The sequence below is a fragment of the Triticum aestivum genome, chromosome 7B, assembly GCF_018294505.1.
Source record: "Triticum aestivum cultivar Chinese Spring chromosome 7B, IWGSC CS RefSeq v2.1, whole genome shotgun sequence".
Taxonomy (NCBI): Eukaryota; Viridiplantae; Streptophyta; class Magnoliopsida; order Poales; family Poaceae; genus Triticum; species Triticum aestivum.
In genome coordinates, this window is record NC_057813.1 from 59,311,816 (window position 1) to 59,325,627 (window position 13,812).

General features: G+C 47.4%; 2 protein-coding genes across 2 annotated transcripts; one reads left to right on the forward strand and one right to left on the reverse strand.

Moving 5' to 3' along the window:
* Positions 1-525: 525 nt before the first annotated feature.
* LOC123155449 (protein CDI-like) lies at positions 526-1,450 on the forward strand. Its single transcript, XM_044573618.1, has one exon. It carries the CDS (start codon positions 550-552, stop codon positions 1,354-1,356), a length of 807 nt encoding a protein of 268 aa, XP_044429553.1. The 5' UTR covers positions 526-549; the 3' UTR covers positions 1,357-1,450.
* Positions 1,451-10,654: 9,204 nt separating this feature from the next.
* Positions 10,655-13,086, reverse strand: LOC123157640 (NADPH-dependent aldehyde reductase-like protein, chloroplastic). Its single transcript, XM_044575897.1, has 2 exons — positions 12,715-13,086; positions 10,655-11,522 (listed from the first exon to the last, which is right to left on the reverse strand). Exons 1-2 carry the CDS (start codon positions 13,084-13,086, stop codon positions 10,656-10,658), a joined length of 1,239 nt encoding a protein of 412 aa, XP_044431832.1. The 3' UTR covers position 10,655.
* Between the last annotated feature and the right edge of the window lie 726 nt (positions 13,087-13,812).

Consider the following 13,812-nt stretch of genomic DNA (forward strand, 5'->3'; position numbering starts at 1 on the left):
ACGCAGACCCAATCGGATGGCTGCGCCTGGCTGAATCGGACGGACAGGGGCTGACCGGCCGAACCGTTGGGCCGACGCACCGGCGCAGATTAGTGCATATAGATTTTAGGTGCAGGCGACTTGGATTACTAGGATGGCAAGCAATTATTAGGTCCCAAGTGAGATCGTTTTGTAATAGTGGTAAGTTTCCTTCTCGGTTAAGAAACCCAGATATCATTGCGCAAAAAAAAAAAAAACAAGATATCAATCCATAAACATCTCACTTAAGCCTTCAAGTTACATGAAGTATAACTAAAAGCATACTTGTGTCCCCAACACTTCTAGCGAGGTTTTTAAAGTGCAAAGAAATTGTCACCTTGATGAGAATATGCCCAACTCCAAGTTATATAACTAAGGACTTTCTCATCGAAATTAGGCTTCGAAGTAGAAATGTGAAAGAAATTTGAGAAGATATTCAACCAAGCATGGACGCACCCCTTTTAAAAGCCACCACCCCGGTGCACCTGATAACCCGTACCGGCTATACGTGATACGTGACGGTGCCCGAAAATGTCTCCAGCACCTTCCCACCTCACCGGCGCTGACGCGACGGCGGAACCATTCCGCATCTACGTGGGCTACGACTCCCGCGAGGACATCGCATACCGCGTCTGCCGGCGGTCACTCCTGCGCCGCTCCTCCGTGCCGCTGGAGGTCATCCCGATCGTCCAGCAGGAGCTCCGCGAGGCTGGGCTGTACTGGCGGGAGCGCGGGCCGACGGAGAGCACAGAGTTCTCCTTCACCCGCTTCCTGACGCCGCACCTCGCCGGCTACCGTGGCTGGGCGCTCTTCGTGGACTGCGACTTCCTCTTCGTCGCCGACGTGGCAGAGCTGGCGCGCATGGCCGACCCTCGCTACGCCGTGCTGTGCGTGCACCACGACTACACGCCCAAGGAGGCCACCAAGATGGACGGCGCCGTGCAGACGGTGTACCCCCGCAAGAACTGGTCCTCCATGGTGCTCTTCAACTGCGGCCACCCCAAGAACCGCGCTTCGCTCACGCCGGAGGCCGTGAGCACCCAGAGCGGAGCGCACCTCCACCGATTCGCGTGGCTTGACGACGCCGATGTCGGCGAGGTGCCATTCGCGTGGAACTTCCTCGTGGGGCACAACCGCGTCGACCCGGCGGACGTCGACGGGACCACGCCGCGCGCCATACACTACACGTCCGGCGGGCCGTGGTTCGAGCGGTACAAGGACTGCGAGTTCGCCGACCTCTGGGTCCAGGAGCGCGACGCGTACGAGTCCGAGGAGAAAGAAGACGCGGTGGAAGGTACAGGAGTGCCACCATCGTCTGCAGTTGCAATGGACGCATGATGCACCACGTGTCCTGTTCATCTTTGTTGTTTTCCATGTCGACGTGCGATCATGTCACTGCGTACACGCCGTTGTCAAGTTAGTTCCTACTATGAGTGTGACGACTATCATGTAAAAATAAGGCCCTGGAAGGCGTTCCTTGAGGGCCAAAGTGCAGTATCGAATATAATATATCATACTCCCTCCGTCCGAAAATACTTGTCATCAAAATGAATAAAAATGGATGTATCTAGATGTATTTTAGTTTTAGATACATTCATTTTTGTTCATTTTGATGACAAGTATTTTCGGACGGAGGGAGTATGTTGCAGTTTTTCCCAGAAAAAATAAAATTAAGGATTATGAATACCTAAAAAATTGAGGCGAGCTGACTTTAAATTAACAAAGCCATCAACCAACCAGAATTACAACATAGCCACTTATAATAAAAAAATAAACGGCTAAAATATAGAGTGCTTGCACAGCTTAAAATCAGAAAGGAGAGACATGCAAAAGAAAAGCTAAGAAAACCGAGGCCTGCTCCGGTGCTCCCCCCTAACCTAATTTCGGAGGGGTATTTTTGTCCCCGCGAGTTTGTTTTTTCCTGGCACGCCGTAGCCCAGATCCAAGCCCTGTCTAGCCCTGCCAAGCCCTGTATAGCCCAAACCGTATACGTACAGTACCTGGTCCGGAAAAAAAACATCACACGACCCCACGACCACGTAGGACCTGCCGGATCCAATCATTCACGCACCTCCATCAATCTCGCGAGCATTCACGCAGCTCCATAATTCACGCGGTAGATCTCCAGCGTCGCGCGGCTATCTCATCGCCGGCGATCTCGTCGGACAGCGGGCGTGGCAACATCGTGAATCTCCAGCGCTCACAGGTACCGCATCCTGCATCCCCCCGCACCCCTCTAGTCTCGCTCGCGGCAACAATCGAACGAACTGCCGCCGTCAGATATAGTGGTTAGCCTAGCTGGGAGGGTAACCTACCTACCCGGCGGCGCATGCAATCGTGGATCTTGTTCCGGTAGTGCTGCTCCTCGTGATCTGGGTTTCTTCAGTGTAGGATTCACGTAGCATCGGTTGCCGTCGGCTGTGTCCACCAAGACTATCATTATTTGATGTGGCGGCTAACCTAGGTATCCGGCGGCAGAGGTAATCACAGATCTAGCTAGGTTTTGTAGTGCTGCTCCTCGCGATAGAAAGTGATCACGACGGGTGCCGTGGCCATCTTCCTGGCTTGGTTTGGCAGATCTGAACGGCCTCGGTTGGGGTTGTTTATAGAACATCCGTGATCGTTAGCTATCTGTTGATATTTCATCATTGATAATGTTTTCATCATTTGTTGTAGGAAATGGCGGATAAGGAGTTAACTTATATGATGGTAGACATGGAGTTTGGAGAACTGATGAAAGACTAGATAGAAGATTGGTCAGATGATGACAATTCAGATCTTGGAAATCAGTCAGAGAATGAGAACGAATGGGAAGATTTTAATGTGAGTGGCATTACCACGTTGTAATTTTTTGGTGCCATCGTACAACATTATATTTTTGTGTTGAAAATTTGTAGATGGATGAGCATGATGATGGTCAGGAAAACAATTCGGAGCTCTCAAATGAAGATTACATTAGTCAGGTATGTAAGTGAAAAAATTTATTGGCATGCAAATTGAATTCATTCTGGAATATTATATGATAAGTAATTATGTATTTGTGTTGTATTTTTCAGTTCATTTCCGAATGTCATAATGCATACGACTATTACGGTGAATCCGACGCGGAGACAGGCCTTAACGACGAATCATCAGATGCACCTGATTCTGGTTTTCAAGGTTTTATATTTTTTTAATTTTTTTTGAATTGATACTGCCCTCTAGACTGGCTGCTCAAAACATCGGTCTATACCTCAAGGGGGCCTTGTAAAATATTATTTTTCCAAATTTTATTTGATAGCCATGTTTGGCACATATGGGCCACCATGTACAAGAAAATTTGGGTGATTTGGAGGTGGTGGAAAAAATCACCTATGTTCAAAAACTGGCTTAAGTACCAAATGGCCTCTCCGGAATGCGGTGATTTTTTCGACCACCTCAAAATCACCTCTATTTTGGCACACATGACCTATTACACAAACTAGGCTAGGTTTTCAAGGTTTTCTATTTTTTTAATTTTTTTTTAATTGATACTGCCCTCTAGACTGGCTTCTCAAAACATCGGTATATACCTTAAGGGGGCCTTGTAAAATATTCTTTTTCCAAATTTTATTTGATAGCCATGTTTGGCACATGTGGGCCACCATGTTCAAAAAAATTTGGGTGATTTGGAGGTGGTGGAAAAAACCACCTATGTTCAAAAACTGGCTTAAGTTTAGACCAAATGGCCCCTCCGGAATGCGGTGATTTTTTCGACCACCTCCAAATCACCTCTCTTTTGACACACACGACCTATTGCAGAAACTAGGCTAGGTTTTCAAGGTTTTATATTTTTTTAATTTTTTTTGAATTGATACTGCCCTCTAGACTGGCTGCTCAAAACATCGGTCTATACCTCAAGGGGGCCTTGTAAAATATTCTTTTTCCAAATTTTATTTGATAGCCATGTTTGGCACATGTGGGCCACGATGTTCAAAAAAATTTGGGTGATTTGGAGGTGGTGGAAAAAATCACCTATGTTCAAAAACTGGCTTAAGGACCAAATGGCTCCTCCGGAATGCGGTGATTTTTTCGACCACCTCCAAATCACCTCTATTTTGGCACACATGACCTATTGCACAAACTAGGCTAGGTTTTCAAGGTTTTATATTTTTTTAATTTTTTTTGAATTGATACTGCCCTCTAGACTGGCTGCTCAAAACATCGGTCTATACCTCAAGGGGGCCTTGTAAAATATTCTTTTTCCAAATTTTATTTGATAGCCATGTTTAGCACATGTGGGCCACCATGTACAAGAAAATTTGGATGATTTGGAGGTGGTAGAAAAAATCACCTATGTTCAAAAACTGGCTTAAGTTAGACCAAATGGCCCATCCGGAATGCGTTGATTTTGTCGACCACCTTCAAATCACCTCAACTCTTGCAAACATGACCTCTTCCACAAACAAAGCTAGGTTTCCAAGATTTTATATTTTCTATTTTTTTTGAATTTATACTGCCCTATAGACTTACTGGTCCAAACATCGGTCTACACCTCAAGGAGGCATTGTAAAAATTATTTTTTCCAAATCTATCTTTCATAGCCATGTTTGGCACATGTGGGTCACCATTTAAAAGAAAATTTGTGTGATTAGGAGGTGGTGCAAAAAATCACCATGTAAGCTAGACCAAATGGTCCCTCTAGAAGGCGGCGATTTTAGCGACCACCTCCAAAATTTCCACTTTATAAAATATATCAAAAATGAAAGATTCAATCTTGCTAACTTATGAATTGACAAAAAAATATTTTCAAAATTTTCTAATTCTTATAATATATTTCAAATGGATTATTCAATCATGCTCACTTATGAACATTGACAAAAACAAATTTCAAAATTATCTAATTTTAAAAATATATTAGAAATGGAATATTCAATCATGCTCACTTATGGACATTGACAAAAAAGGATTTTCAACATTTTCTAATTCTAAAAATATATTTGAAATGGAATATTCAATCATGCTAACTTATGAACATTGACAATAAAGGATTGTCAACATTTTCCAATTTTTTATATTATATTTGAAGTGGAATATTCAATCATGCTAACTTAAGAACATTGACAAAAAATGATTTTCAACATTTTCTAAATTTAATAATATATTTATAATGGAAGATTCGATCATGCTAACTTATTAAAACCTCAAGTCAATGTTTTTTAGTATATATCCTATGTAGATAAGGCTGGTTCTTTGCACACACCATTACCAAGCTCATGTCCACTGTATGCAGCATGTCTCATCAGTGAAGCAACATTGAAGCACCTACTGTGATCATTGTAGCATCAGAATATAGACACTGCAACAAAGCATAGCTGACCTGCTTCTAGACAGTTGATATACTTCAGAGACATACTAGAATAATTAAGTCTCTGCCATAATTAAGAGTATGCCATAGTACTTAATAGTCTGCCATACTACTTAACAGTTCACAAACACTTCCACCTTCCAGATTCACAGTTCACAACCATACAAGCGCAAAAGTTAAACATCATCAACTATACTAACGATGATAAGTTCCACTACCAGCTTCACAGATGGTGACTAGATGGGACCCATAGCCTTCAGGAGGGCTGCATGCTCTGCCCTGATCTTCACGTCGCTCCCACTCCTGGTTAAACCGCGTGCATGTGCCATAAGGTGCTCATACACCCCATCCTTGGGAATTGGCTTAGTGGTGCAGTATGGGCACCTGAACTTGCCCCACTTGTAGTACGCCGCCTTCCCCTTCTCCCTGATCTTGTTGGCTTCATGCTCAATGAAGGACCTGTGGTTCCACTCTTCCACCTCATCTCCAGAGTTGTACTGCACATACAAAAGATTTGCATAAATACATACTTCCCAAGTAATGTAATTAACAAACATCAGATAATTGCCATTTACTGGAATGTAATGAACAAACAAACATAATATCCCATTTACAGCTACTTAATGCACAAACAACTAAATAGTTCCATTTAGAAGAATTTAATGGACAAATAACTAAATAGTTCCTTTATATGCATTCATATATGGTTTCATGAAAAAACATCACACATATCCAATTTATAGCTAAGTAATGCACAAACATCAGATAATTGCCATTTACTGGAATGTAATGAACAAAAAACATAATATCTCATTTACAGCTACTTCATGCACAAACAACTAAATAGTTCCATTTAGAAGAATTTAATGGACAAATAACTGAATAGTTCATTTATATGCATTCATATATGGTTTCATGAAAAAACATCACACATATCCCATTTACAGCTAAGTAATGCACAAACATCAGATAATTGCCATTTACTGGAATGTAATGAACAAATAAACATAATATCCCATTTACAGCTACTTAATGCACAAACAACTAAATAGTTCCATTTAGAAGAATTTAATGGACAAATAACTGAATAGTTCATTTATATGCATTCATATATGGTTTCATGAAAAAACATCACACATATCCCATTTACAGCTAAGTAATGCACAAACATCATAACTTTCAGAGCAATTAATTGAAAGTATAACAAAACTTTCCATTTTAGAATAATTCAATGGACAAACAACACAATATTTCCATTTATGAGCATTCAAATATGATTTCATGATCAAAGACTACAAATATGCCATTTAGAGCTAATTAATGACCAAACAACACAACTTTATGATAGAAGTGAATAAACTACATAACATTCCAATTTAGAGGCATTCATATAGGGCATCATCAACAAACAACGTCTCACACAGATTAATAAACAGACATAAAAAAGCTTGTGGTTACCTCCAAGTCGTCGTCAGAATCAGACGGGTCGTCGAACCCAGCGATGTCCAGCTTCCTCTTGTTGCTAGCACCTTCCTCATTGACCTAAAATGATACTTTGACCAATAAGTAATTAATTCATTTATACTACTAACTACATAACACGGTATGCAAAGGTCAAGCAATCTGCAATGTGCTTCTAATAACCTAAAATGATACTTTGACCTAAAATTAAACTATATCAGTGACGCATTGTGGTTGACAACAAGTAATTGCATTGACTTCAACTGGCTCATCTAATGTACATAGTGGTGCATCAGCTGCCCTATTCTCTCAACCGTATATTGGATGGTATATTGTAATGTCATGAGCTTCAAGAAAGGAAATATTTGTGCAATTTTTGGTGCTAGGTGTGAAACTATTTCATATGACATACATGCATGGAGATAGGCAACATAAATTTAATATGATTTGGTCATCTGGCATAGTTGCATGTCTACCAAACCTACTTATGGTTTACTTTATAACTACAGCAATCCTACAGATCAAAAATAAACATACCTACAATTTGAGTTTATAGATAATGAAGTGAAGCTCCTAACTATTTTAAAATTGCGCACTAGTTAAACATACTGTGTTCATTTTAACAATTAATTGATACACTTCTGTCACAGAAAGTAGGATTTAAACCTCATTTCTACAATATCAACTTTAATAGATACACTGGGTAGCTGCTCAGCCCCCGTCGTGGCCCATTGAGTGAATATGCACAACAAATCTAACAAAATATACAGCACAGAACATAAACTGGGCACATGCGGCAATCCAAATTCTAATATAAATTAACTAACTCTCATTATGATGTCTCTAGAATTCAATCATGAATCAACTTGACAAAACCCTAACTCTGAAATGGGGTTCACCATTCAATCAAAAAACCCTAACAAGCAGAAGGGGTGCCGCAATCAATCACAAATCTACTATAAAAAACCCCATCTACTAAATCTTCTGCTTATCTGCTACAAGTATGAAAAGAGGGGAACGAGAAGCATTACCACATCCACCACCTGCCTTCCGCTCGCCTCCGCACCTACATCCAGTGAGCCGCCAGACGCCGTCACCACCAAGTCTGCCACGACGGAGTCCGAGCCCACCACCCCCTGCGCCACCAGATCCGCCGCCGCAGGGACCGATCCAGCGACTGCGGGTGCAGCATCTCCCGCACAGCCGACGGCGGCAACTTCTTGGACGGCATCTGTGGCGGTCTCCGCGCCCTCGACCACATCTCCGTGCGCAGCGACGGCAGCCCCACGACCTTGCTCCATTGAAGCCTGAGAGAACCCGCCGGAGAGAGGGAGGCGGTGGGGTTGAGCAAGTAGGTGCGGTGGCGGGGCGATGGAGACGAGGGGGAGACGATGCGGCAAGGATAGAGGGACTGAGCCGATTTGGGGGTAAATGGTGGGGGCGATGCGGCCAGTGGTGGTTCCCCTCCCTCTTTATAGGATGTGACATTTTTGGAAGTTTTCATGTGATGCGTGGCCGCGTGGCTAGCCCACGACCGCCGCCGCCCACGCCCACGACCGCAGCACGTGACAAGGGAAAACGAATCGCCCACATACAATACATGTATACCCTCAGTGTACAAAAATAATCGGGCCGGTGCGGGCTTGTACAGGGCTGTACGCGCGCCGGTGCGGGCTTCTACAGGGCTGTACGCGCGCTCTCCTCTGGCATAAAAAGACGATCGTGCCCCTCTTCACGAAGCATTTTTGACACATCTCAGCCGTCCTTGTGTTTCTCCCCCTCGCGTTCAACCCAGGGGGGGAGCACCGGAGCAGAAACCAAGAAAACTGGCTTGAGACCCCAAGGTTGGAACCCCATGAATAGCAGCCACCACCAGCAGGAAAGTGAAGATCATGGAAGGGGTCGCCAACACCAGAAAAACACATCCTCTCTCACTCCATACAAGCCAAAATTAGGTCACCCATGCCATCCGACATTGCCTCCGAAGAGGCCACCACCCTCTCGCCTTGGCTCGAAGGACGCCGCATCGCCGGCAGACAAAATGCTTCCACTACAGCTCGCATGAACAACGCCTAACTAGCTACCCAGGAAGAAACCAAAAAAGTCATCATCATAAACACAGCCTGCCACGACCACACCGACACCCGCAGCTCAACCACACAATAAGATGCAAGCTACAAAATCACATTGCACAATGAAACAAGCGAAGATGAGCCAGCATCATCCTAGTGATCCCACACAACACTTCTAGAAAGGGAAGGGGCGACGACACGCCACCATTGTCCACAAGGGGAACTGGGTTTTCACCGGAAGCAGCGGATGCAAATCGGTCTGGGATGGGACCTCGACGAGGCCTTAGAGGAGGGAACCAGCGTAAGTCGAGGGTGGACTTGTAACTGGAGACAAGAAGAAGATTGGACTCGCTTGGAAGTTAATAGTGAGCTTGCAACTGGGACGAAAAAATGGTTGGTCCCAGTGGCAAGGTGAGGGTGGAGTTGCAATTGGGGCAAAATTAAAAAGGATGCCACAGAAAAAGGCAACGGCTATAATGGAAGACAAAAGGGCAAATGGAGAGAGAGAGGAGGAATGGCGAGAGGCAAATCAGCCGCATAATGAGGGCGATAAAAGAGGTAGCTAAGAGAGCACCCTGTCTCTTCCGCTTTTACAAAGCAGGTCAATAACAAGTGACAAAAAGCCCATGAAAATGGCTAGGAAAAACAAAACAAAGGACCAAATAAAAATAAGCCTAACAAAAACCAGCTAACAACTAGACATCACAACGACACATGACGCACGCGACAAAAACGAAGCGGGTTCAAGTTTGCGCCAGGATTACAACAAATAGATTGGACGAACAACAACTTAGCCGAGACATTGTTAAAGTCTCATCTAGATGAGATTTGGCAAATCCTATTTGATCTTTTAAAAATATTTTTGAAATGTTCATGAATTAAAAATCACAAATTCACATAAGTGTTCACAAATTAAAAATTTATGAATTTTAATGATTGTTCGCACAGTTCAGAAAATAACAATGATCAACAGTTCGAAAAACCTAGGGAGATCAGTGACGTGGGACACAGCGACAACAACGATCAACAGTTTGCACAAAATATTTCAGCACCTTGGTCGTGTGGTGGACAAGACGTTACTCCTACATTGCTACTAGCTGGAGCTGGGGCTTGTAAGAACAAGATTGCCAAAATTAACCGACTGCGCTACCCCCTCTAAGCTTACACTTAAAAATGGTCGAAAATAGAACACCATGTTTTTGTTATTTTATTCAAACTCAAACAACTCACACTTCTACAATTTCAACTCGAATGACATTACTTTCTTTGACTTCTAGATGACGATGTTTTTATGCTGTTACTGTGTTGAAGGCATTGCTCGAATATGTTCGGACTGGTTAATCAGGGTGAAAACCAAGCTAGATTCTGATCTTGTGTGGTTGAGTACGGTGCCGGAGTGGTTTGAGCGTCACTCCTTTACTGAAGGCGTTGTTGAAGAAGAATCTTGTCACTTTTGTAGTGTCATGAGATGATTGGCGCGGATATGACCATTGTTGTAATTTGTAAATCGTGCATTTGACGCTCATGTGTTTTTTATGTGCATGCGTTGATGTTGGTTGTATGCATTCTAACTATGCAAAGGTCAATTGTGTTTTTATTGTGTTCGTATCCTATTGTGCTTCATTTTAAACCAGTGAAAAGATTGTGTGCTGCTATTTAAGAAAAAACCGTGCTTGTTCATTCATGTAAATCGACGTGACAACGTGGAGATCGACCGAGTGGATCTTCTCATTTGTAATCGAGTTACACGCACATCGGATATGAGCAAAAGGCACAAACTACACGTACCCACCATTGACCCGAATCACCTGGCCATTAATCCACCCGGCGGCGTCACTACAGAGAAAGCCGACCACCGGCGCCACGTCCGCTGGCTCGCCGATGCGCTTCATGGGGCACTCGTTGGCGACGACCCTCACGCGCTCCTCGGACTTCCCGGCGTAGAACATGGGCGTGGCGACCGGCCCCGGCGCCACGCTGTTGGCCGTGATGCCAGTTCCGGCGAGCTCCTTGGCCAGCACCTTGGTCATGGCCTCCACGGCCGCCTTCGTCGCCACGTACGCGCCATACCCTGGCCGGAGCGACGCAACGTTCGACGAAGAAAAGGTGACTATCCGCCGGCCGCCGCCTCTGACGAGCCGCCGGGCAGCCTGCCGGCAGCACAGGAACGTGCCGCGCGCATTCACTCCGAAGGCGCGATCCCACTGCTCCGGCTCGGTGTCCGCGATGGCTGGGTACGCCGCGTCCTGGAACCCGGCGGCCGCCACCACGATCTGGAGGTCGCGCCCGAACGCCGCCTGCGCCGCGTCGAACAGACGCTCCACCTGCACAGGGTCCGACACGTCGGCACACACCGCGACCGCACGTGGCCCGGAGCTGCCTGCGGCCGCGTTGAGGGATGCGACCAGCTGGTCCGCGGGTGCCGAGTCGCCGATGTAGCCGACGACGATGCGAGCGCCGAGGGATGCGAGGTGCGCGGTGACTTCGGCGCCAATGCCGCCAGCGCCACCGGTCACGATGGCCACGCGGCCGTCGAGCGGCGGCAGCTGGTGGCCACCCGCAGCTGCCAGGAGGGAGGAGACATCTGCGTACTGCGGTGGACTGCTCATTGGATCACGGCATGCGAAGCTACTGCTGCGCCATCTCTCCGATTATAAACTCATGTGTGGGTAAGCGTGGCAGGTGCAAGTGGAACAAATTCGAAATCATGTTTTTTTTGCGGAACTTTTTTAATTAATGTTGTCGAGAGAAAATACTTAGGTGATTTATTGTAAATATGTTGTCTGCAGTAATTAATCCAGTCATATGGTTGCAGGTAATACACACACAAAATTACAATCCTATTAAACAGCTAACTTTCTTTTGCATGGTACATGTGTAGCATTTATATCAAACAACTAACCTAAGAGCTTATTTTAACACAGTACAAATGCAGACGTTTATACATGCGCACATAACTCATCCATATCAACACACGTCATACCCTTATAAACTCCATCAAGAGGCTGAGCTGGCACATCATCTTGAGATCGATAAAATCGATCACCACAAACGTCTTCATAGTCGATGGGAATTTCTCATCCCTGAACGAACATCGCCGAAAAATGGGTTGTTACACCATAATGAACCCAACTATCTGAACTGGGTTCGTTTCATAGTTCAGAATTCCACCGCACAAAGAACCTAACCTACCAACAGTCGTAAGAGCAGTTAGCCAAGCATATTTTACCCAACATCGATGACAGCATAATCTCCATAATGCACACGCTCCCACCTAACCTCAGGCATTCCTCGATCTTTGTGAATGTCTTCGGAGGTTGCGTATCATAGTTTTGCTCGCTTAAAACAACATTATAAGCCAATAAAAGCATTTTTTTTATCACGGAAAATCAAACAAGAATCTACGATAGAACACTTCTGCTTCGGTACACCCCCCCTTAAACACATCAAGGGTTGAGATTCACCCATACCCCTTCGCTGCCAGGGGCACGATCGTCTTATGTAAAAAAAATTGCCCCGGCGCGTCCGCGGTGATACCCCCGCGCGCCTGTGTATACGCGGCTGCGGGACCAGCCGAGCGGCTTGGCAGTCGTGAGGGCGCGAGCCGAGCCGAGCAGTTGGCAGCCGTGAGGGCGTGTTTTTTAAAAAAAAGTCGGCGTTGACCGGTGAGGCGTACGTGTGGGCGTGGTGCGGACGGCCGTATCGTCGTGCAATAACTGCTTTGCAGTAATGGCGGCGTGCATGCAGGCATCGACTGCTCACGGCAGATCTCGTGCCGCCCGCCTGATAGCCTCGTAGTCCGCGCCCTCCACTGCCGTGCGTGCGGCGACCGGGCACCTGCCGCCCGCCTGGTAGCCTCGTAGTCCGCACCGTCCACTGCCGCGCGTGAGGCGACCGGGCGCGTGCCGCCAGCCTTCCGCCTCGGGCCGGCAGTTGACGCGACCGGTCGGCTGCCGCCGCTGCGGTGACCGCCCGCACGCCACCGACGCTTCCACTGCCGCGCCTACCGTCCTCACGCCTTCCCACGCCACCGATCTCTCGCCTGCCGCGCCGCGCCTTCACACGCCGCCGCTGCCTCGCTTTCACACGCCACCGTGGTCGCGCGTGCCGCCAGCCGCCCGCCTCTCCCTCGGGGCACGCGCCACCGACGGCTCGCCCGCCCACCTCCCTCCCCCGCCGTCTATAAAAGGCCGCGCCAGCCCTCACCATGTCGTGCCATCTCCCTCGCCCCGCCCATCTCTCTTCCTCTCATCGCCCGCCCATCTCCCTCTCCTCGCCGGCAATGTCTTCCAGCAACTCCGACGAGGGCGCGTGGCCGACCGGCGTCTGGCTGCTGAGCCTCACCATCAGCGACACGGAGCTTATGCCCCGGTATGGCGTGTTGGTGCCGCCGGCAGCCAAGGTGCCGGGGCCATGGCGGATCGGGGCGAACGGCATCCTCACCATGAGACCACCGCCGACAAGGGAGCAGCTCTACACGTTCCCTAGCGGCCGGTACAACCGGAGGGCCCGACATAGGTTCTGGCGCAGGAAGAACTTCGACATAGTCCTCGGAGCATTCAGGGATGCGGCGGCCGGCCGCATCGTCGGGGTCATTACCAGCGAGGCCGGCACGTCCCGTGGTCGCCGCGGCCACGGCCCACCTCCAGCCGCCCCCACTGCCCCGGCACAGCAGGCGCCCCCTGCCCCGGCGCTGGTCGAAATCCCGCCGGCGCAGGCCACCCTCGCGCAAGACGGAGACCCCGACGACACGCAGGGGCTACTTGCGGTGCTGGCCCAGTCGGCAGAGGAGGCGGCGGCGGCGGCCATTCGTGAGGAACGAGAGCGGCTGGCGGCCATAGCGGCGGTGCAGGAGCAGCAGGCGCAAGAAGACAACTGGTGGGATTTCAGTGACGACGACGACGACGACGATGGCGGCGACGGCGGCGAAGGAGA